This window comes from Cynocephalus volans, chromosome 8 (genome assembly GCF_027409185.1).
Source record: "Cynocephalus volans isolate mCynVol1 chromosome 8, mCynVol1.pri, whole genome shotgun sequence".
NCBI lineage: Eukaryota > Metazoa > Chordata > Mammalia > Dermoptera > Cynocephalidae > Cynocephalus > Cynocephalus volans.
Genome location: NC_084467.1, coordinates 54,790,649 through 54,812,331, shown reverse-complemented (window position 1 = coordinate 54,812,331; position 21,683 = coordinate 54,790,649). Strand labels below are relative to the sequence as shown.

At 35.5% G+C, this 21,683-nt stretch overlaps 1 protein-coding gene across 2 annotated transcripts in view; it reads right to left on the bottom strand.

The window, feature by feature from the left end:
- Window positions 1–21,364, bottom strand: part of UBE2U (ubiquitin conjugating enzyme E2 U) — a 33,605-nt gene extending 12,241 nt beyond the window's left edge. For both annotated transcript variants that reach the window (XM_063107100.1, XM_063107101.1), the window contains exons 1-6: window positions 21,299–21,364; window positions 19,737–19,818; window positions 18,597–18,689; window positions 15,125–15,222; window positions 10,944–11,064; window positions 3,935–3,983 (exon numbers count right to left, since the gene is read on the bottom strand). In XM_063107100.1, the coding sequence (XP_062963170.1) occupies window positions 3,935–3,983; window positions 10,944–11,064; window positions 15,125–15,222; window positions 18,597–18,689; window positions 19,737–19,818; window positions 21,299–21,364 (509 nt within the window). The remainder of the gene's footprint in view (window positions 1–3,934; window positions 3,984–10,943; window positions 11,065–15,124; window positions 15,223–18,596; window positions 18,690–19,736; window positions 19,819–21,298) is intronic.
- Window positions 21,365–21,683: the final 319 nt, after the last annotated feature.

Here is a 21,683-nt window from a genome sequence, read left to right as displayed (position 1 = left end):
GTATTTCAGTCTTCCCCCCATTATGCAGATGCCATGCAGACTGATGGGATGGACCTCACTCCTGGCTCTAACTAGAGCCTGAGGGGTTCAGGGCGGTCTGACCATGGTGCCTATTTCAGCGACAGGAACTTGATCTAAAAAGATCCAATCAGAGTGAAGCTTTTTGTAGCTTTCTAGTATATCTTGATATTTGGGAGTGTCAATCGTCTAACTTTGTTCTTCAAGATTGCCTTCAAGTAGGCATAGAGAATTCTTTACACTTCCAGGTATGGTTTAGTGTTAGCTCACAAATTTCCAGAAAAAAATTGCTGGGATTTTAATTGGGATTGAATTGAATTTATGGATTAATTTGGGAAGTGGTTTTCTTTCTGGTTCTCTAACACACAATGCTCATATTCGATTTAGGGTCTTTGCACTAGTTATTCTCTTGGCCCAGAATATTAGTGTGCCTGTAAAATATCACTGTCTCCCAATTTTTCACTCCCTTTTTTTCCTTTCAATTTCACAAATCTTGATTTTTCAAGATAACACCATGTACAAATTTATCTCATAATAGTTCTTGAAGCATCTCTGACTAAAGTTATAGTTATTATAAGTGCTTTTTATATATTAACTCATTTAATCTTCATAGCAATCCTATGAGATTAGTACTATTATTATTATTATTACCATTTTATGTATAAAGAAACTGAGACATGGAGAAGTTAACTTGGCTTAATCACATAGCTAATACATGGAACAACTGGGATTCTTTCATTTGCTATCCTAGAGTGTCTCTCAGAGAGGGTGTGTGTGTGTGTGTGTGTGTGTGTGTGCGTGTGCGTGCGTGTGTGTGTGTGTGTGTAATACTGTCAAATGTAATATTTCATAACCCACTTTTTTCATTTTTTTATTTTGGTAAAAAACACATAACAAAATTACCATCTTAACCATTTCTAATTGTACAGTTCGGTACTGTTAAGTGTATTCACACTGTTGTGCAATAGATCCCTAAAACTTTTTCATCTTGCAACACTGAATTTCTACAACCAACTTTTTACTTTTAATGTTAACAAATATAAGTTTCCAGAATCACATCTGAAAGCTGCTTTTTGGACATTATATGCCTAAACCAAAATTTATTAAATCAATCCATTTTGTTGAACATTCTGTTTTCAATTTCTTTTTATAAACAATTCTATGATTAACATTCTTAGAATCTATCTTTAAACACTTGTTCAATTATATCCTTAAAGATAAATTTCTACAAGTAGAAATGCTGTGTCAAAGGCATGCACTTGTCTTAGGACTTTTACTATGTAATGCAAATGTTATGCTCTTCTCTGCCTATATCCCTCATTTTATCTTGTGCCTGCCCCTTTTAAGTGACCCAGCTACTCACACACACATATTTAGCATTCTGACCTTTTATGTCTCATTTTCCTCTCCTCTTGATTATCTAGCAACCAATCCTTCTCTCCCTTTCCCCCTTTAGTTTTGTATCTCAGCTCCTGGAACTCACACTGTGGTTGCCCCTGGCATGCATGATTAATTTTTACTTTTTATTCAGGATGTCAAAACACCTTCCTCTAGCCCAGGCTATGGGAAATATACCCCCTCATATTTCCATGCTTTTGAATGTGCCCCCCCTTTTCATTTCCTCTGCCTAGAATGCTCTGCTCCCCTAGTCAACAGGTGAATTCCTATCCTGCCTTTAGAAATCACCTCAGGCATTCCCTCCTCCTGAAAGCTGGCCTCTCCATGGTCCCCTCCCAACCTCCCACCAAGCCTTAGTGAGTTATTTCTCCCTCTGTGCCCACCAGCATCTTGATCTTACCTCTATCATAGCACTTATTATATTATATTTATATAATGCAACAGCAAACAGGCACAGCCCAATAAAACATTGGATTGTACTTAAAGAAGGTGGTTCCAGATGACTTGGTGAAAAAATGAAGGCCTCTAAAGGAAGCCTAGCAAAAATAAAAGCCAGGGGGGAAGAAGTTTCTGCTCAATATGACTAATTTTAAATGTGATTCCACCTGACCTTAGCTTTCCTCCTTTAGCCATGATCCTGATATTTGCCCTATGGCCTTTTTCACATCCTCTAGGGGAAGATGCTCCCTACGTTGGTCCTGTAGGACTGGCAGGTCTGCTCCCTGTACTGTTTTCCCTTCTAAGGAGGACTTCCAATGTACAAATCTTGTGAAGTTAGGAATCACATATGAGAGTACTTGAAAAAGTTCATGGACAGATTTGTATTGTCTTTTAATTCTATTTTTCCACAACTTTTTGAAATACTCTCATATTATTCAGGTGTATATCCTCAACACTGGGGCACATGCTTGGCATAGAACATATGCTCAGTGAATGTATTTTAAATTCATGAAAAAGTAGCTATTCTCTCAGGGGCTGAAAAACTGCCCCATAACCTATAAGCAGTATCCTATAGACCACATGCAAACATCCCAGATGACTAGCACAAGTTCATGTTGCCTTCAGTTACCGAGTATCAGCTGGATTCCCCTGACTATATTCTACGCAGTTGACCAGACCTTGCCTACATTTTGTTATGTCTTTTGAAAGGAGGGTTTCAATTGCCTGGCTATGCCTCTGGAATACATTTCTACAGCCAGGTCAGTTCTTCTAGGTCCCGAAGTAATGCAAAGTTCTAAGCATAAAGTGCTAGACTGACACAATGCTAAAAGCAGCATCTCTCTGCAAATAATTTCTGCAAGACTTCATTGTGAATGTGCTATTTAAAAACTAAAAACTAGACATAACTGAACTCTATTTCAGAACAAACGTACCAGGGACAAACATTAGAATTCACATATATACAACAAATTGCAGCCTGATATATGCCGGGAGTGTAGAGTATCATTGAAATCTAGACTGTACTGCTTCAGATGAGTTCTAACTAAAGGCTTCTCTAGAGAGTTCAGGCTGGCACACGGTCAACCTGATTCTGGCGTCATTTATCCTTGCTTTGGTTCAGAGGACCTACAGAAGGGCTTCTGGTCTGTTCCTCCTGCCTTAGTAGTAAATGCTGGCACTGTATATTTAAGCACTGCAAATAATAATACCACAAATAGAACAAACTTTTTTATATTTTAAGGACACTTGTATTTTACAGGTGATAAAATAGCGTTTACACATTGAACAACTATTTGTCACAGGCCTAATTTGTGCCAGGATGGCCAATTGCTTTGCACCACATTGACACATTTACTGCAATGTCCTCTACTGAATCCCAACCTAGTGTTCTATTCACTAGATATGATTATCTTCCTGCAATTTTTCAACACTGTTTCACAAACAGAAGCCACTTAAGCCACTCATCTTTTCTACAGGGACAAAGAAGGAAACCTTGAGCTAAAGCAAGCACTATTTCAACACTAGTTAATTGGCTATTTTCTACATCTAATTAACTATCAAAATAAAGCTGATGGAAGTGCTCAAGAAACTAAATGCCACAGAACCATGTCTGAGATTCTAGACCTGTACCTTGTTCGGGTGATGGAGACTAAATTGATGCCACATTGTCAGGTTGTCTCCCAAAAGGTACAACAGCTTCAGCCTTAACTCTCACCATTTTCCTCTAGAACCTTATCTTCTCCTAAACTACCTAGATTTTTGTGTTCTATAATGGTTTGTGCTTATTTTGTTGACAACACATCTTTTCCTTTTCAAAAATAAAAAATAAAAATAAAAGAATAGGCCAGTTCACATAGTTACATTCAATGTTAGTTCAATAGTCTAGAAAGAATTCAATAATTTTCCACATTCTTCCTGAAAACAACATCTTAAAAGGTATTGTAAGAGAAAAAGATATCTACTTCCTTTTCTAAGTTTAAAAAAAGTGCAAATTCAAATATGATGGAAAATATAAAGGGTTTAAATCAATAGTCCTCTTGCTAAATAAATTGACGTAGAATTATATAAAGAAACTTACTTGATAAATTTATGTGGGTCTTTGGTTAACTGTAGGCTGTTATCTTCCACTGCAAAAAAAAAAAAAAAAAAAAAAATATATATATATATATATATATATACACACACACATACACACGCACACATGAAAGGATTCTGGTTTACTTGGAGATTTAATTGTTTTATGCATACTCTTTCCAAAGCCTCAATAGAATGATAATAAAGGAATAAAAATAAGGTATAAAACCTCAAGGAGAGCAACAGAAATATGATGAGGAAAATTTTCAAGATGGAAAGCAGATGTCAAGTGGTAACTGTCTCAGCGGGCCATAGAAATTTGAAACCTAACTGCATGATAAGGGGAGGCTGACAAAAAGCAAGCAGATTTGCACTTCGGAACCTGAGAAACAGTTCAGGAAGGAAAAGTACCAGATACCTCTGAAAGGAGGGATGAGAGGTGGATCACAGACACCAAGTACTTATACCCTCATCCTGTGTTTCCACATGATCGTCATGCCCAGGCAGGAGGAAGATGTTTAACCTCTAGAGATACTGGGCCAGAGAGACTCAGGACTGGAGAATACGAGGCACAAAACAGGGACTAGAAACAGGGAATAAATCAACTAAATCATAGCAATTAGACAAGATATCTGACTCTCTTCCCTTGTCCAGCTCTTAGAGTGTAGCATCTCTCTCTCTCCTCTTAGGAGACATATGCTGTCAAGCCTGATGCAATAGTTATTCTCATTGAATAATCCTATAACAAAGGGGAAAAAACAAAAACAAAAACAAAAAACCTGTCAACAAGCCCTATATGTATTCAGAACTTCTAATCTTTTTAATAAATCATTCATCATATGTCCATCATATGAATGGATAGTCAAAGATCACTAGACATTTAAGCAAAATCAATATTATGAAAGACAACAACCCAAATAAATAAGGAGAAAAGTAGGAAACAGAAGCATATTTTCCTGGAAATCTCCCAGAATATACAACAAAAAACAGTGAGATGAATAACAGAAGACTGGTTTTAAAAATGAGAGAATCAGATCAGTAGATCCAACATCCAAATCATAGAAGATCTAAAAGAGGTAACAAGGAAAATGGAGGGGGAAGAAATAAGAAATCACGTAAGAAAATTTCCCAGAACTGAAGGATTAGAGTTTGAGATTTCAATGGCTGATTAAATGCCCTACATGATGAGTGAAGGGGAAAAAACAAACAAACAAAAAATACACCAAGAAACATTATCAAAGGGCTAACCGGTTAGCTCAGTTGGTTAGAGTACAGCCTTTTAACATCAAGGTCAAGGGTTTGGATCTCCACACCAGCAAGCTGCCAAAAAAAAAAAAAAAAAAGGAATTAAAAGAAACATTATCAAGACATTTCAGGTCACTGGAAATAAAGATTTTAAAAGCTTTCAGAAAGAAAGAATATGTCACATGTGAAGAATTCATCATTTGAATGAAATCAGACTTCTCAAAAGAAACTAGAAGGTAATATAGTCTTTAAATTTAACCAAACTATGAGCATATTAGAGTAGAATAATTACTTTTTTTGGCAGCTGGCTAGTAAGGGGATCTGAATCCTCAACCTTGGTATTATCAGCACCACGCTGTAACCGAGAATAATTACATTTTTAGGCATGCAAAGTCACAGAAGATTTAGCTCCCATGTACTAGGAAGCTCCTAGAAGAGACGACCTGATGAAATGAAGGAGCAAACCAACCACGAGGAAAATGAGGGATCACGCAGGAGCTCCAACCCAGGAGCCAGCCAAAAGGGTCTCCAATGAAGGAGAATGGAGTGCCAGAGGTAAAAAGTCTCCAAGGGGAAAGAAATGAAACACTGAATATCCAGGAGTTGTTCCACAGCTTTGTCAAAACGTTTAGGAGAAGAATAGATGGTAGATATATATATAAAAATAAGGGAATGAAAAACTAGGCCATTTGTACAAGAAAAGAAAGATAATTATTCATGGCTTATCTGTGATGAATATTTCAAAGTTATATTAATGTAACCAAACTATATTAGGAGGATAGGGGAGAGAAAATGTGGGTGGGAGTGGCAGTATAAGAGCTTAAATCTTTGCATTTCATAAGATAAAGACTAAAAGTAATATCTAACACTGAATATCCCAGAAATGTTAGTATAGAATAAGCTTAGAAATATAGTGGTAAATGTCAGAAGAATTAGCCGAAGGTGTTGAAAGCTGTTGTTACCTCTGCGGGGCAGCACTCAGGGATAGAAGATAGCTTCTTAGGTCTCCTGTATTTCATTAAAAACTAATTCCTAGGATTTGTCCTTTAAAGCTATAAACATGTATTTCTTCGACAGAAAATAAATTCTTAACATTATTAGTTAAAACTACCAACTTAGAGATTTTGCTAAAAAATTACTGGACTATCTGATGCAATGAAACACAAACAGAAAAAAAGAGGTATGTAACCCTAGCAAATAGACCCATACAGTACCATCTCATTAAACTCAGGTTTTCCATATCTTATGACATTTGTAAGTAACAGGATATCTGTAACAGTACTGTAATCATGAACAACAAAACTGGTTCTGAATGATTGTGCTAAAGCTCATGTTCTTTAACAAATAAGCAATGCTACTGGACTAAATTTGTTTTTCCTCTGAGTTCCAGAAAGTAATACTTCCCAGCAGAAGGTATATTCCTACATCTAACCCAAAAATATATTCACTCTAAAAAGAAAAGAAACAGAGAACTGAAGTCCTATGAGACATCACCTGCTTCACTGTAGATAATTTTCTTTCTCTATTGTTAAGAGGATTTTTAAAAAAAGACCTATTTGGGAGCTTGAATTGGAGAAGATTCAAATGCTTATTACATTTTTCTAAGCACAAGCAGAACAGGATGTATTTACACAATTACCAGGTTCTTAAAAAGTATATAATACAAATTAGTATTATAATCTCACTAATACTTCTAGAATTCCCCTCTACTCTAGTATTCTGACTCATCTGCCAGTTATTATATTATAGTATATTTAGATAAGTATCTGATATTTATTAGGATGACCCTACTATATTAATCAAAAGCCATAGGAAAATATCTGGCTAAGAAAAAAATCATTACCTCATGCTTAGCTACAATTACTCAGTTTTACTATTTCTACACTCCTGTATTTTCCTTCAACCAAAGATTTTAAAAATTATATGAACCCTGTCTTTTAAAATATCAAAACAACCATGGTAAACAGAAGATAAATATTATTTGACCATGTAACTACATAGAAATCAAAATTCACAAGAACAAACAAATAAAAAAGACATATAGCTAACTCATTTGAAATCCCTTTGTAATAAATTAGAAAATATGTAGTAATACTCACAATAAAGGAGTCAAACAGTTGTTACGCATTGTCTCCTTCCAGACCCTTCCTCCTTCGAGTTATCACAAACTAACTGATGTGTATGTTAGGAGGTAATTGAAAGCCCCCCTGTCTAATTCCCAACACCAGGCAAAAATTGATAAAGGGCCACAAAAAAATGATTACATTGTATGATATTGAATATACTAATTATCCTGATTTGAGCATCACATTGCACACAGGTATTGACATTCAATGCTGTATCCCACAGATACGTAAAATCAAGTTTCAATTAAAAAAAAAAATCTCTTTGACAACATCCCTAAAATATGGTCATTTAATGCTACTAAATAACTATTAATTATAAAAGAATACCTTTAGTGATAGGGAGTTTACTACCTGCCATCTTGGCCTTGTCCATTCTGTAGAGCAACTTAAATTGTTAGAAAATTCTTCCTCATATTTGGCCTGCTGGGACCTGGGTGGATGTTACCATTAAGGATGCTGCAACTATAGTAGCATTTGCTTCTAGGGAAGATTAGTTAGGCACTCAATTGACTACGTAATTTATCGCCCAAACCATTACACTGCAAGTGAATTGGGTACTAGAGATAATTATACCAGGACTGTCCCGGGAAGCCTGGGGTATATGAGTACCCTAGTTATAAGTAAGGGAGACAGAGGCCGAGCTGCAAGGAAAGGAAGCTGTGAGTACACAGGAAGGTCATCGGACCTTCACCAATTGGGTGTGAGCTCAGAGCTCAGTGTCCCCTTGTGAATACACCAAGTCAAAGACCTAGCTGATCAGGCTAGGCAGACATAACAGATATTAGGAAAAAGTTTGGGGAATGAGGGGCATTTGCATATCTCCGTATCAAATACGAGGCTTACGATAGGAAAATTAATTCCACATAACTGATTTTTTGGGGAAAAAAATCACCAATTTTTTCAGGATATGTCCTGACACAAGGCAGGACCAAGCCTGCATATTCTGGACTTGAGTGGCTACCACCTCGCAGGCCTGGGAGGATATGACTGACTTGTAGCTTCAACGTTAGTCCTACTTTAATTCTCTGGAGGCACACAGAAGAAATCTCCCTTTTCTGTAAGGAATCCCTTCAAACGTTTGAAAACAGCTTTATAACTGCCTTTTATCTGTTCTTTGATTGGCTAAACATACAGTTTCTTCAGCCACAGGAAATGTGATGCTCCAAGTTATACATACTGCTATTCCAGATGGAGGCCCACCAAACCAGAGCAGGGGACAGTTAGGACATGGCACATGCTTAGTAGCAGAAGGGGACTTCCTATTATGGGTTCACATTATGCTTGCGATCGAATAGCTGCCCCAAGAACTTGGTCACAGAATAAAGTTCTGCTATCCACTCAGGTCGTTTCCATTCTGTACTTGCAAATTTTGACCTTTTTTTGATCCCAAATGAGTGAGTTTACATTCATCCCATTAAACTAGGAGGCACAGTGGAACTGCGAAGGCCTGGGTTAAAGCACTGCCCCCGTGGCCTGCTCCATGTGGCCTCAGGCTGATCACTTCATCACTGAGCCTTCCTCACTGAGGAAGAGGCTGCCAGGATCAGATGACTAAACGTGCGTGAAAGTACTAAGTAAGCCGTGAAGGAAAATAGGGATCTAAGTTTATTTTGTCGCACATTCATTCTACAAATTTTCATTCAACACCTATTGTCAGGCACTACACTGGGCACTGAGGATATAGTTCTAGCCTATCACTAATGTCTACAGGAACGATACAATTAGCTGTCTCAGGTTTCTTATTTATACAATTAACTATCTCTTCCAGTTTTGTGTTATCTAAAAATTTGATAATAATTCCTTTTGTGTTTTTCCTAGATCTCTCTATTAATATTTTAAATAATATGAGAAAAGATTCTTGTAGTACTCTAGTGGAGACCTTTTCCCAAGTGGTTACAAGTGATTAATTCTCACTGGGTGCAGTTTTTCACACAAAGCCACACAGAAGTACTATACTGCCATCTAATATAGGGGTTACCAGTTTTCTGCCACCTCCTCATTTCAGATACATAGCAACTGTCTCTGCTGTATCATGGCACTGTTTCCCTGTGAAGCTACTGGAAATCATTCTCTTCATGGTACCCTAAGCTACCACTATCAGTCCACCCAAGATGGCAAGCAAGCTGATATCTATTTACTGTCTTAGATTTCCACATATTTCACCAACACGACTAAAATAATATAGAAGAAAACCTGCCAAAGTATTATTTACTTTGTCACTCATTTGCTGGGTGGTTTAACAATTTGGGCAACTTTTATGTCATATGTGATGGCAAAGCTGGAGATTGGAAAGGAGTGAAGGGTGATGTCAACTTGCAGAGGACAAAAGAAAGGGCTGAATTTTCTCCAGGTTTCTCATCCTTTCTGCAGGGCAAAAACAAAATCTATTGCACAGAATCATTTACTGCAAAAAATTCTTAAAACTAGTTTTAAAAATTGCCATTCACCAGAATATGGACATAGCTTGTTATAGAGATTTCTCTGTAATCATAGTACTATAGAACTCAACAAAAGGTTAAGGGATACTTACTATTCATTCATTCCACAAATATTTACTGTCGGTACTATTCTAAGTGCAGAGGATAGACCAGTGAGTGCTACAACATTTTGGTAAACCAGAAATGGGCTCAGAGCAAAGCAGTACCACTCCTCTGTGCATAAAACAGCCTCAAAACTCTCAGGGAATGTTTGAGGAACTCAGACAATCAAGATATGTTTTGAGATACTGGAAAAGATGCCTGATCGATACTGCTTAATTTACATAACACCCAGAAGCCCTGTGGATGAGGAACAATTGAATTTGGTCACAATTGTACAGACCTAGCTAATGGACTGGAGGGTTCTATAAGTGGGCTGGAAAAAGAGACAATGGAAATCTAAGAGAAAAAACACCATCAGAGATCAAGGCCTGCTGATTGGTGAGGTGATGATGGAATCCACTGCGCAAGATTGCTGTGGGCTACTCGAATAGGGAGGGACAGGATACAAAGGAAAGAACTATGTCCCTGGGGGCCCAGCTCTCACCTCTGGGAAACCCCTCTGGCACAAGGAGCCAAAAGCATTGCTCGGCTAACTGAAGAGAGAGCACAGGAGCAATGGAGGCGGATAGAGCTAAGAGTCATAAAAAAGCCTCTGGCAGGATACTAAGGGTATCAGGAAAAAACACCAGTCAATACAGTAGAAAGAAGAACTTCAGGCACCATTTCCACACGGACTCTTGGAAGGAACACCTAGAGAGGAAAGTCTCCAGAAAAAAATATCGAATGTCTCACTAGTCAAAAGAACAAAGGAAGCATCAGTAAGATCTGGGGTACTGCAGGTGAAGCTGGGGAAATATCAAAGAGTTAAAATTAAATGTCATATCTGTATGATGGGTAGCCTAGTTTCAATTGACACCATTCATCCCTATGACTGTAACATTTAAAAATACTAAGCTTAAGATCTTTGCTGATCCTTAAAAAAGGATCACACTGATTGGTTTGACAAAGAGTTACAGCAGGAGAGATATTAGTAACATTTCATTACAGAAAACAGATACAGAAAATACTCAAATATTCCCTTACATAAAAATTATTTGCTAGATCACTTATTTGCTATTAATGTCTAATGTATAATTGATAATTGCCAAATAATACTTCTTACATTGTAATGACCCGTTGCAGAGTTTTAGAGCTAATAATTTGTACATAGATTCATCGCTCATCAGTATCCGGGCTGCATCCAAATTCACTGGATTCTCTAGCACTGGATTAGAAAGCATAACCTATAGAGAAGCATATACAACATACAGTTTTTAAAGTACAGTTTTTCTTGGAGTAAAAAGACAAACCAATACATATAACTTTCGACAGCATTTACTATGCTTTGTATGTATGGACCTGGAGATAGATACAAAGATAACATGAGACATAATCTCTACTCTCAAGTCTTTCCCATTAGTACCTAAGTTAGTATTTGATTGAATAACTGCAGGATGGGAGTCTCTGTTCTGCAGGGGGAACATCTTTAAAATTCTGCCTATCACAGATGCCTCTGTGCATTTGGACAAAGCAACTGATTAATAGTAACCAAAACTCAATAGTTCTGCTAGACCATGATCTTGTTTACCTAGTACTTCAAAAATTAATATTAGCCCAAACTGCAAATATTTATTCAATAAATCAGTATTTTGAATATTATAGCTATAATGTGCAAACTATATAATGTGATTAAAATTACCAAAACACCTAAGTGTGCATGCAGGTCAAAATGGATAATTGTGTCTTAAGAGTCATGGAAATGATGGCAATCTTTCATTAATGAAAGCAATCATCTAAAATTTGATACTTCAAAAACAATGACAATTCCTTGCTGTTACTTGAATTTTCCTGCTTGGAAACACTGGGCTATGTTTCCACGAATATTATAATTGCTTAAATATAGATTCAGTGTGAATTAGCACTATACCTTTTAAAATGGGTGGTGGGAAGCAGATGAAACTTATCTTCAAGAGTAAGCTTTTGGTCTTTGGCTAGAAATATAGTCTTACTCAGACAAGCACATCTGGTAAAGTTTATTTGATAGGCTTTTCATTAACCACTGTGCCTAAGACTTATTCATATAATGTATACACATGCTATTAAGTGTATTTAGTGATTTTAAGAACTGGAATATAAGGTACATATTAAAATGTATAAGTCAGATAACCTTGCAAAAGTAGTAAAAAATAAAAAGTCCAACATTTAAATTAGCCATGCAGTACTATGAAATAACATAAGAAGCTCTCCAGGGAATAATACAAAAATTTGAAGTAAATAACTGTACCAGTAGTTATATTTTATAATGAATAAGATTATAATTAACTAAGGCCCATGAATTTGGAATTCATTCTACGGATGGATGTTGATATTTATCGTTGTGTGATATGTGGAAGTACAAGTTTTCAAAAAAATTAAGATTATAAAAATTTTAGGTAGTGATGATTAGTATATTTAGTCTTCAGAATATTTTAATATTTCAAGTACTGTCTCCTTGAATAACAATGTGATAATTAGAAATGTGTCTCATATGTTATTCAAAAGGAAATAGTCAGTAATTATGATCTATACTTGTATTGTCCATCCCAGTTAGGCACTAGTCACAGGTACTGATTTAAATTTAAATTACTTAAAATTAAATAAATTGAAAAACTCAGTTCTTCAGTCATACTAGCCACATTTCAAATATTCAACAGCCACATGTGACTAGTGGCTAGTGTATTGGACAGCACCAATATGGGACATTTGGGTCAGTGCAGAAAGTTCTAGTGGGCAGCAATGACCATCAAATGATTATTGAATAGCCATTAAAATATTGATAGTAGCAGTGTGGAAATTACTTGAAATAAAGTGTTAAGTGAAAAAGAAACAGGCTGTATAATTTATACACATATACCATAATGGCAACAATGCAAAAGTTCAGGTTCATTCATTCATTCATATTTTTTAGTACATACCAAATGTTAGCTTTGTCCTGGGTAGGTACTAGGGCATAAAGGATGAATTAGACCTGTTTCCTAATTTCGAGGAACTTGTAGTCCAATAGGGACAACAGATAAGGAAACAGTACATGCATTACAGTATCATAGTGTTTGAACAGAAATCTGTTTAGGGTACTGTTGGGTGTGTGGCAAAGGAGGCTCCCCCAAAACCAAAGCCATCATTTCCACCTAGAAATCAGGGCAGGCATCCCAGAGGAATACTCATTTGATCTGACTCTTAAAACATGAACACCTGCTTGCTAGACAGACTGAAGAAGAGGGAACTAAACTAAGCATTTTTTAAGGTCTAAGACTTGCTTGGGTTTGTAACTTTAGAGTTTAGAACTTCATAAATGTTTTTTGACTTGAGTTGAACCACAGCATTTTTTAAGATCTAAGACTTGCTTGGTTTCGTACTTGAGAGTTTAGAACTTTATAAATGTTTTTTGACTTGAGTTAAACCAGGCAATGTGAATGCAGAGAAACATGAAGCTATGAACAGGAGTAAGACTGCATGGTATGTCAGGAGGAGTCTGAAGCCCAGGTATGAGAAGTGCATCATTTGCCATGCAACAGAATATGCGCTTAAGCCTGTACAGAATGTGGGAACCACTGAAAGATTTTAAACAGAAACACAGGAGAAAAGATCAGAAGGAAGTGCTAATAACAGCAGGGTTAGGGTTTTTCTTTACAACTACCAATGATTTTATTTTCCTTTCCATTACCTTAAAAATCTTCTATAATGTGGGCATATTTGTTTTATTAATGTATTTGACAAATAAAAAGACAAACGACTGTGTTACCTACTGGTTTTCCATGATATCTTTGGTAACACTTTGTTGTCACTTTGCATAACTTTTTAATAGTAAGAACATTCATAATATTAACTTACTACTAACTACTAAATTATTTTCTTGGACCAGGCACAGTTTTAAATACTTTACAAGCATTAGTTAATTTCATCCTCACAAGTCATATGAGGTAACTGTTAATTAACAGCCCCATTTTACTGATGAAGATATTGAGGCATTGAGAAGTGAAGAAGCATTTTCGATGGTACCAGCTAGCAAGAGCCAGAACCAGGATGTGAAGCCAAGCAATCTAGTCTCAGAGGCCTAAATTTTCCTTTATTAAATTATTCTGTAATCCAAGATTTTCACCAGTTCATTTTGGTTTACCCTCACTCTTGTGTTTTTGGAACATTCAGTTTTACTATTCTTGGGGCAGACCTTAGTTTAGATAGAAAAGATGGGAATATGTCTCAATTTGAAGGAATCCAAAAGATCAACCCCAGATATCTGCATATCACACTCACTTCCTTAAAATTTTTGCTTGAATGTCTCTTACCCAGAACACAGCCTCAGAAAGGTAGATGCTCAATATATGTTTGTAGATTGAATGAATGAATGAACCAGTCAATCAATTGAACACTGAATCTTTTAAAAAATTACATTTTACTCAATATATAAAGCTGACTACCTAAAAAATTATTATTTATTTCCAAAAATAAGAAATGGGAGAAATGGACTTAGTATTATAATTCTGTTGAAATAATTCAATGAAGTCAGAATATTTTATTCTCCAGGTATTCCAGATAATCATAATTTAATGTTTATCTCCAGATATTATTGATGATAAGTAGGTCCGTGGATAGAATACTGCTAAGCCCAATCTAAGTGGTCAAAGCAAGTGCCACAGAAATAACTTATTTTAGCATCAGATGAGAACAGAGGGTTTTTAAAAGTTAGGAATAACATAACACTGAGGCATGCTTCTAATGACCACGGGTCCAGGGGGGTTAAGGTGGCATCTATCTAAGAAGAGGAGACAATCCCTGGTTTAATTGCCCACTGGGCTTGATATAAACACTTATAAGAGAAAAAGTTACTAGCCTAGCACTGTCAAAAACAAAGGATAAAGCTGAACACTCTAAGTTGTAGTCACTTGATTCACCTCTCTGAGGAAGGCAAAGATCCACGAATGAGGAAGGGCCTAAAAGGCCTGTTTGATATTAGAAAGTGAAGTTAGGAGCCAAAAGAAAACCTAAGAATTTCCAGAATTGAAACCATCTGGACAATTTTTTTCTTCTTTTATGAAATATGTATCCTTTGGCTGTGAAGGGTCTCAACTAACAATTTCACTCTAAAATAACAGTCTTTATAATGTAAGTTCTACTTTGTAGTCTTGATATAGAAATGTAGATTTAAATAAGCTTGCTCAAATCTTTTAAACATTTAAATATGCGCCGTACATTTTAATACTTACATTTTGAATATTGGGGTAATTAAAAGTATTAAAGCGAGCATTATATTAAATCTGTTCTTACCTGTAGGGCAAGTAAGATGCTGCTCAGTGTATACCTTTTATTCCACTTGTCAGCGTTGTCCAAAAAATCTATACAGGGCTGACCAGTATGTGGGTCTACTGCATTAATACAATATATTAATATTGATATATATAAAAAAAACAAAACTATTTAGAATGTACAAACATCAAAATGATAAATGAGTAAAATTATTTACATGTACTCTTCATCTATTTTTTTCTTTCTGTCATGAAAAATATGACATCCATCCCTGGTCCTCACCATGTTGTTCTAGCTGAATAAATGGAAGCCCATACTGTCTTACCTAGCCTCTCCTCTAGCAAGATGAGCCCATGTGAATGAGTTTTAATCATGGGATATAAGCATAAGTGTATTTCTGGATATATTTTTCTTAAGAAAGCTGCTTTGCCCTTTTCTGTTTTCTCTTTCCCCCTCCTATTGGCTGAAAATAGTGACAGAGTAAATGCCTTAGACCAGAAATGGAATCCACACCTTGAGGATGGACAGAACCTCCTTCCAGCCCTGATCTGTTATATTATGTTGGAAAGTTATACAGAAGCTTGGCCCATACTCTGACACAGTTAATTAATTAATTCAATGTTTGAGAAAAAAAAGAATAGAGTTGAATATGAAAAATAAAACAATAGAATGACTAGAAGAAAATTAAAATGACTATTTGATTTTATTTGGGGGAAGGACCATCTAAGCTTAATGACACTGTAAAAGCCTCAAAGGATAAGACTAGTATATCTGACTACATAAAAATTTTTAAATATCAGATGTAAAAAAACAGCAGAAACAAAGTTTAAAACTAATGAAAAATTAGGAAGAATATTGGCAATATCTAGGACAATGTGATAACAATGTCAATTATGTCAGAGAAGTCACAAAATAAGAAATACAATCAACAAACATGTGAAAAAAAGTTTACTTCACAAGTATTCAAAGAAGTATTTATTAAAATAACAAGATTCTTATCAAATTGGCAAAAAATTTCTCCAAAGTTTCAATGCCCGTAATTGGAAGGTACAAAAATGACATTTTATATACACTTTTTGAAGGGAGTGTAAAATACCACCAAAAGGCAATTTGGCTTAATGTATTAAAAGACGTCAAACTGTACATAGCCATCTTTGGGGGCTTGAGGGCTAATAACCCTCCTCTCCTCTCAAGTTCATATGTAATCATTTAAAAACAGAAGTAAAAACATCAGCTTTACTGTACATGGGACTGAAATGGAGAATGCACTTGATGAACAGCTTTAATCTGGCTCCACAAAAGTCTCTCTGACTTGAACTTAATCCCCAGATGGAAGGCCTGTGTAAGTTTCCTGCCTGGAGAAACAGACACTGCACTCATTCTAAAGTCAGCAGGACTGGGAAGAAAGAATCCTGAGAAACTGCTGGGCCACACATGCTCAATTCCTTCCCCCATCTCCCCGGTCAGGTAAGTGGGGAGTCAGGAGTGAGGGAGGAAAAGGAAGAGCAATCTAGAGTTTTCCCTTACCTTTCTCTCCTAGAGACCGAAGTTCCCTCTACTCTACGGACCTGAGGGGGGTATATCCCCAAATTAAATGTAATCCAGTAATTCTACTCCTAACATTTTAAACAAATAATGGCACACATATATAATTAATTTTGTGTTACAAATTTCAAAAATAGGCCTTAATTACAGAAGTAATAATGTACTTGGGAAAAAATTAAATTACATACAAAGACATATAAATTACATATTAAATTACATTTATATTTAAAGAATATAAAGTAAAATATGGGTGTTCCTCTAACTACTAATTCTACTCTTCAGAGTTATTATCAGTTGGTCTATACCGATATACATATAAAAAAATATACGTACACACACCTGTGTGTTTATTAAATAAAATTCTATTTTACATTTTATTGTTCTAAGTTTTTCATTTAACAGTGAAATTTTTACATATTCCCAAATATAAATATTTATTCAAAAAGTATTTGAGCACCTACTACGTGCCAGGTGGTGAAGATTCTAGGAATATAGCAATGATCAAGAAGTCTAGCTTTCATAGATCTTCCTTGTTCTGTTTAGAAGCTATACATATTGCTGTAGGATATTTCACTTAAAAATTTCTCTATTAATGGACACTGAGGTGATTTACATTTTCCCTATTTCCAGCATTGCTACTGGGAATAAACATCTTTAAATACAACATACTTTTGTACTCTTGTGCTAGTGTTTCCACTGAATAAAGGGATTTAGGGCTATATACATTTTATATCTGATTAGAAACTGTCAAATTGCCTTCCTAAAAGATCACCATTATGTCAGAGAAATGATATCTACCCACTCCTACCAAAATTATATGTTATTATCTGTTAACATTTTATAAACATGAGTGATGAATTACAATATTTTTGTTTTAACTTGCATTTATTTTCTTACTAGGGAGAACAAGCCTCTTTTTATATTTATTTTTGTTATGCTTCTTCTATCCAGTGTTTGTTTATAGACTTTGTTCATTTTTCTGTTGGTTTCTGTTCTTTTTCTTATTGATTCACAAGTGTTCTTTATATGATATAGATACTCTGTTGTATGCACTGCAAATATTTTCCTTCAGTTTGCAAAAGTCAAAGTCTTTTATCTCTGTTTATAATGTCCTTGGCTGTAGGGAAGTGTTAAAAAGTTTATATAGTTTAATGTGTTACGCTTTTCCACAGCTTCTGGGTTTTATCATGCTTAGAAAGGCCTTCCTCAGCATGCCATAAAAACTTATTTTCTCCTTTTTCAGCATTTAAAATTTTTTGATTTTGATCCTTCAGAAATTTACTTTGTATACAACGTGAAGTGGCTATCTAAATTAACTTTTTTCTAAAATGTTAATTTTTTCAGTGTATCATTTTTTGTAATAATGAAAAATTAGATTCAACTAAAATATTGAATACAGAAATGGTTAAGGGTATTATTGAGCCATTTAAAAAAAAATTTTTTTTTTTTAAATTTAAAAGATGACCGGTAAGGGAATCTCAACGCTTGACTTGGTGCTGTCAGCACCATGCACTCCCAAGTGAGCTAACCGGCCATCCCCATATAGGGATCCGAACCCATGGCCTTGGTGTTATCAGCACCACACTCTCCCAAGTGAGCCACAGGCTGGCCCTAAAAAAATACTTTGAAGAATGTTTAATAATGCAGGAAAAAGACATGTAATCTTAAGTTAAAAAGCTAGATGCAAAACTATATATGTAATACCTAAACTACATAGAAAAAATATATACATATAAAAATGGAAATAAATTTGGCAAAATGTTGAGATTAGCACCTTTCGGCATTAGGATTCAAGGTAATTGTTAATTTTTCTGCCTTTTCATATGCTTGCCAATGAGCATTTGTACTTTAATAATCATATTAAAGCTGTTAAAAAGAAACATGATTATTAAACACTAATAAGGAACAAGGATAATAGGGACAGAGCCCTGATGATAAAAATCCTTACCATTTGGATGAAAAGGAATTGTTATAAATTTCACAACTGGAGGGACACAGTTGTACTCCCGTGTAAAATTTATTGTCAGTTGGAAGACTAATCCTATAATATAAAAATAAACATTTTTATTTAAGTGACTGAAGTGTCATGTTGTAGTAATTAACTCTAATCTGATTAACACTGGAGTTTCTCCCTGTAGTTTATCCTCCCCATGGTTTTATTTTTAAGTTAATTGCTTCATAGAGTGCATAGACTCCTCTGGATAGTATAATAAACTCTTCATAATCTAATCATGCAACATTTTCAGCCTCTTTCCCACCAGTCCTCTCTATCCACTACCTCTGTCCCCCTAACACCCACTCCCTCTACTGTATATCTCATGTTGACTGAACTCACCAATCCCCTTTCTTGTGTACAAGCCTTGGCTGTGCTGTTTACTCTGCCTGAATTTCCTTCTCCTTCTCCGGAGCCTGGCAAACTCTTAAATATTCTTCTGCTGAACTTAATTCAAATGTCACTTCCTTGGGAAACCATTCCTAACTCCCCCAGGAATAATTAACTAATCACTCCCTCTTCGGCATTCTGTTCAAAATCCATAATAGCACAAATTATGCTTTATTGTAATTATCAGCTTACGTGTTTGTCTCCCCTATTTCAGTCAAGGAATCCTGTTAATCCGTGATTGAAAAAACACGTGGTCATTAAAGTTTATAATGGCCCAGTTTTCCTGAGAATTTGATTTATGAAAAGTTAGGAGGAAATCGTAGAGGAAAAAATGAGAAGTAACTGTCGGATTTTGAAGCCAAATTTGATAGCTATTCTTTGATATCATGGAAGACTATTAGAAAATATTTGCAATTGATATGCTTTATTGTCTGTTTCTTAAAATGTAATAACATTAAGATTTGACATAAAGGAAAATACAAACCCCAAATTTCCATCTATGTTGACAACTGGCAAAAAAAAAAAAAAGCCATATGATGAAAAAATAACACAAATACTTTTGGAATTCTAGAAAATTGATACAGTGCACCTTATTCATGTAAAGAATTCCAGATAATTTATATACTGCAATCTTATACATATCAGAAGATAGTTTATTAATGGTATAAAGACTTTCTAAAGAATATTGGTTTTGAAAACACAAACCTTTCCAAATTGAATTCTGTAAACCTTCAATTTCGGCTTCCCATTTCATCAGATCTTCACTTACAGGCAAGGCAGTAATACCCTTTAATTGAAAAACAAAATCAAAGCAGATAAGAAAAGATTAAGTATTTATTTAAGTTTTGAAAATTAGATACCAGGTGATATGAAATTCTAAAAACTCTAAATTTTTTGTTGATAAGTTTATTTGTTGATCTGGGGAGGTGTTATATCTTACTACATAGAAGTTTAGGTAGATTTCAGAAAACATGCAATAGTAAATTAAGAATAAATCATAAGTGTGGAAATCACAAGTGGGACTAGAAGGTCAAGACTGGGGTGTGTGACATATTGTGTCCGTGTAAGACAACAGCCAATTTAAGAATCAAATTAGAAAAGAAGGAAATAGTTGGAAAGCACATATTTCTTCAAAGCTTTTTAAAGCTGTATCAGTGCTATATGGAAGGCATGAAGTAAGAAAATTTTCATTGAGAAAAAAAATCCAAAATTACACTCATATATAAAAATTTTTCCTATACTTGAGGCATTGTTCTAATGGAGGGACAAGAATGTATTTCATAGAAAACCTTATCATTACGCTGAGGGGAACACTTAGAAACAGGCAATTAAATATTTCTGAGCAACGACATAGTTATTAAGAACGTTAGGTGCTTGTCTGTATGAACATTATATCCGTATCATCTATATTATCTATATTTGCATATCCCTTTATTTAATTCTCTTTCATCAGAGAACTGCAGAGTTCAAGATGAGCAGAAACGTCAGGTCCATGCCTCTGGGATGTTTATTGTTGGATTCAATAATTATTCCTAACATCTCCAGTGAAGGCAACACTGTTCTTTTACAGCAGAGGTGCAAACCCAACAATACCCCTGAAGTACACCTGAAGCACTGTTGGTACTCTACACCCTTCTTTTATGGATGGCTTTCTTTCTATTCTATCCCTTACGCACTCCCTCCTTCCCCCTCTCTGCCATTTTTTGTTCTCCTTAAATTAGCCTGTGACATCCATGGACACTGATAAACTCATTGCTGGCATTTGGGGCAAAGGGTATTGTCCTCCTCTGTGTTAAAATTACAGGGAAAGGCATTTATGTGTTATGCTGGTAAAAGTCCACTAGACACAAGAATTAAGAGCAAGGATTTCAGAGTCAGAAAACCCTGAAATGGAATTATGGAGCTAAATCTTCACTGAGTCTTTCTGAGGTTTAAGTTCTGGTAGGTAAAATTAAATATTACTTATTTTATAGTATTATAATTAATGAACATAACCCTGCACCTACTGGTCACTTACTACCTGATAGACCCTGATATTCAGAGCTTAAATTCACATAAATTACTCAGCACAATGTGCTCACTATTGTTAACCATTATCCTTTTGAAGTAATAATAATAATTATTATGAAATAGATTACTATAAATAACAATACTGTAGTGGCAAATTAGTTTTCACTAAATTATTATTAATGGAATAAACATGTATTAACTGCTTCTTAAAAATTATTACCCAATGAGACACATCTCTCCACGTCCCCCGCACTTACCTTAAAATTGTTCTGCTTCAATTCGTTGAAGTCCCTTTCCAGCAAGAGGTAAGCTCTGCAGTGCATGATAAGGCAGCAGAGAGTCTGTCACTTGTCACCAAACTTTTTAGGTTTACTTTGAGGCAGGTGTCTGAGGTTGTGGGTCACCTTACCACACCTAGTTAAAGCATACGTTATTGCTTTCTAGAACCCCAGAACGCTACCAGGATTAGTGGCTTCTAAGTTTTGGATGTGAATGAGTTTCTTTTCTTCTCCGGTTCCTCTGAACGAGGACTTTCAGAAGGAAAACTTGGGCACTCTCTCGTCTGCGGCTGTCACCGCAGTGCCAGCCCACAGCCCAGTCTTAAGGCAAACCTGGATGAGAAACTGGGACAACCTGGTGAAG